Here is a 4,208-nt window from a genome sequence, read left to right on the forward strand (position 1 = left end):
TGGATGGATGGATAGATAGATAGATAGATAGATAGATCAGTATACCACAATACAGAGTTGACACGGTACACACAATACACATATTTTTAAACACCTAAATCCATTCAAAAAATGAATTTTCAGGGGGAGTGTGTTCATAAACAGATTGCATTTGTCTTGTTTTTGTGCTGAGAGCATAGGGTAGCCTACAGTAGTGGTGAGTGAGCAGGGGGTGCTGCTGATCCTCTACAGTTAAACACTTGTCCTGTAGGTGTAGCCCGTCTGGTTGGGCGCTCTTCTCAGCACGGAGGTCTATAGGCCAGAAGCCAGACCGCGGGGAACATCGAAACGAAGTTACGTCGGATTGAAGTAAACTTCGGCGGACACATGAGAGCATTCGCGTGAATCCGCGCACGAGACACTACAGCGCCGACATGTTCACGCGCGGGGCGAAGAAGCGACGCTCCGGTCGCTCGGTAAGTTGCTCTCATGTCGTGGCATCCCGCTTTTATCCCAATCTAAAGGCATTTGATTCTTTACTGAAGTCTGTCCTCGGTTCTTTGAATGAACAGAGCGTGGCTTGAAGTTTTAAAGGTCATTTTAATCCTAGCATGTTGTGTTGATGATCGAAAGTTACTTTTGTGTCTCGCACTGGACTTATTTTACCTGAGGAGACTGTTTTCATCTCTAGTTAAAGGCACGAAGTAGACATATTAAAACGTACACTCCTGTATTTAATTTTACTCGTATCAGTAGTGCGTTTTGGGTGCAGCACGGATAGTTATCAATCATTATTTTGCCCCTAACCATTAATGGGGCATTTTTTCGTGATCTTGATAACTATTGTTTTGAGGAGGCGTGGCTTATTTGTGCCTACGTCACCTTTACCTGTACAGGTGACGCCATCGTTTGAGGATAGCGTTTCATATAAAAGAAATGAACGAGTATTATTATGTGAATATATTACACTGAATTCATTTTACAAAACAAAACAAATTTTATGCATAGTTTATGTATAAAATAATAAATAAGGTCTAATGCAAAATAAGAATTTTTGGTTAAAATGTCATTTTTGAAAAATATCTACGTAAATTGCATATTTCCCCTCCAAAACTGTCATATTCTACAGTTTTAAGAATATTACAAAATGTTTTCATTTCACAGTTAGTCCTGAAATGCTCAGTGCATCTGCATCCGTTATCATCCCAACGGAATGCTTCATATTAAGATTCGTCTTGTATGTATTTTCCTTCCTGAAGGAAGTGCTTTCTATTAAGGAAATGTACAAAAAGTAAACCCAACCTAAAAACATCAGGACACGCTTAAGATGTGAATTGTATTAGATTATTTTGAATGGATTCGAATGCAACCGGAAACTCTTTGTTTCTTGAATCAGCTCTATGTAATGTGGTGGATCAGATGTTTACCAGATGGACTTAATAGTGTAGTCATGTGTATTAAAATGAAATGGAGATCATTTGATATTGTCCTTTCAATTTTGACCAGGAGTCACAGGCAAGTGTCTTGACGAATGAAAACAGACACGTGACCTTTTGACATTCAGATTTTGTCCAGAACCTTCTTGTATGTGCCGTACTAGTTATTAGTCAGAATGTCTTTACTCTCTCCGACTCTACTGTGATCTCAGCATGAGGAAACAATGATGGTGGGCCTCATAAAACTTTTTAAAAGTGTTTTTGAGCTTTTGACCTCTCGTAACTGTTGTCATGGTCACAATCGAGAGGAAATTTCCCCTGAGGGTGTGGACAGGAAGGCACTCCGAGGGCATCCTGTCTCACCGTCAGGGACGGGACACAAAGGTGACTCAGACACCAGTTTTCTACATAAACATAGTATGTTTCTCCACATGCACTGTGCATGTCATAAATTCATTTGATTTATGCTCTCTTTCACACTATCTTTACAATGCAAATATATCCACACATTAATCTGCACAATAACCTTTGAGAGATAACTCTGCTAACTCCACTCTCACTGGTTATCAAATCATTGTTTTGTCTTCATGAAAGTAGTTTTTGTACTTCTTTTGCTTTCCTTACTTGTTTTACTATTTGTACATGTTTTTTGTCATTTACCTCACTTACATTACCTGTCTCACTTTCACTACTTTCCTTTCTCGGGTTACTTAAGTTTATTTTTGTACTTTTGCTACTTTTGTTATATTATTTTTTGGAACTTTACTTAATTTACATAATTGCGTTACTCTCAGCACTTTTATTACTTGCATTACTTTCCTTATATTACTTTCGTTACTTTCTTTGCTTTACATAATTGCATTACTTGTCACTTTTAGCATGTTTGTAACTTGCTTTACATTCCTTATACTACTTTCCTTTATATACTTGCATTACTTGTGTTATTTTTAACACTGTTTTTACTTGCTTTACATTCCTTTATATTACTTTAGTTTAGAGATACACCGATGTATCGGCCAATAATCGGTATCGGCTGATAAAAGCAATTTTCTGCACTATCAGCCATCTGCCAATTGTTTAAAAACAGCTGATGATCAGGGCAGACTATTTCCTGTCAATCAAAAGGCGGCAAAAAAGAGTTTAAGACAGCAACTTGTGAAGAAAATTTTATTTTTTTATGAGCAATTTAGGGCTGTCCAGGTTAAAGCAATAATAACGCAGAGCCATTAAAGCAGGTTCTAATTGACCCTATGAACCACCCGGAGTTCAATCCAGGGTTGCCAGGTCCACGGTTTTTCCTTCACATTATTTGCAATGCGCCTCCCGTCACATAATCACACAGAGCTTCTGATAAGAAACAAAGCCTCATCTTTCAAATCCTGTATAATTTATCACAAAATTCAAACAATTAATGCCGTTTTGATGCTCTTGAATGTGGCGTGACCGATCGGTGTAGCAGCTGGAGCGCAAGTCTATTCCACTTAAATACAAGTTATAGCATGAAATATACATTAATGAACATCAGTAGGTATGAAAGATACAGTACAACTTACCAAAATGTATAATGTCTCATATAATCGCTCAGTCAGCGTTTCAATCGAAAGACATCAAATGAAACGGCTTGTGAACAATAATGTCATTTAACATTGCATTTACCTCAGGAAAGTTATCCAGTGTTCAGAGTTGGTTAGTTAGCTATAAAAACACTAGAGAGAAGCTTGTTTACTATGGAAGCATATAGGTAGCGAAATTCAATTTAAAATGCAATATGCAAAATGGCAATGCAATATTCAAAATGGCAATGTATTTCTGTATTTAAATTTACATTTTCCATTACCCATACGTGCAAAGTTTGGTGCAAAAGTAAAATGAAAATTAAATTATATAATTTACATTTGCCATTTCCAACAGTAGTCTTAATATGTAAATTGCATGCAAATTTGAACGCTTGTTGCGAAATGAAAATGAAAATGTATAACACAAATTGATTTCATAACATGTTCATGCAGAAATGGTAGCATAATGATCATTTAAATGCTATTTGTCCTAAATGCATTTAGACTAACAGTTAGAACACTTAGGATTGCATTTTCATCATGACGCCGTGGGATATTTGTAGCAAAATTCAGTGCGGCTTTGAAAATGCATTCCGAGCTGACCACGCCCACCCTCCGTCAATCATTGCTTCAAGGCAGGGATTGGCGGAAGCGTGGTACGTTTGGATCATTTGAAACATGGCGGCTGAAGATCTGATAAGATCGTTGAACTCATTGGCAGATGAAGTGGAGCGTGAACAGAGAAATATATGAAGCGTATTCCATGCTAAAATCAAACGTTCGAACGATCGACTGATTGAACGTCAAACCGAACGTCTATCTGAGCGTCTTGAGCTTTGAGCGTCTTACACTGCGGGTGACCCACGTGAAGTTCGTCAAGACAAACTTTAAGTTGGCTTGAGAAAGCCGGACCAGAAAGTTTGAAAAAGTTTGAAAAGATTAAAAAGTTTAAGAAGTTTAAAAAGTTTTAAAAGCCTCAAATATTGATGTTTTGAAGGCAATACAGTCTGTAGATAGATAGATAGAATCAGACTGAAGATAGATAGATAGATTGATAGATAGATAGAAATAGTTAGATGATTGATAGATAGATAGATAGACAGATGAGCTTGAATGGGTTAGAAATAGTACATAGAAAGGTTGCTATGGTGTTGTTATGCGGTTGCTATGGTACCCGGGAAGGTTGCTAAGGTGTTGCTATGTGGTTGCTAGGGTGTAGCTAGCATGATTATCTATC

General features: G+C 37.4%; 1 protein-coding gene across 1 annotated transcript in view; it reads left to right on the plus strand.

Moving 5' to 3' along the window:
• Positions 1-195: 195 nt before the first annotated feature.
• The window catches only part of LOC107752556 (prickle-like protein 3), a 48,850-nt gene continuing 44,837 nt past the window's right edge, over positions 196-4,208 (plus strand). Inside the window, exon 1 of the mRNA XM_016568560.1 lies at positions 196-455. Coding sequence (XP_016424046.1) covers positions 414-455 — 42 coding nt within the window. The 5' untranslated portion in view covers positions 196-413. The remainder of the gene's footprint in view (positions 456-4,208) is intronic.

Source organism: Sinocyclocheilus rhinocerous, unplaced genomic scaffold (assembly GCF_001515625.1).
Source record: "Sinocyclocheilus rhinocerous isolate Xijiao unplaced genomic scaffold, SAMN03320098_v1.1 scaffold1102, whole genome shotgun sequence".
Taxonomy (NCBI): domain Eukaryota; kingdom Metazoa; phylum Chordata; class Actinopteri; order Cypriniformes; family Cyprinidae; genus Sinocyclocheilus; species Sinocyclocheilus rhinocerous.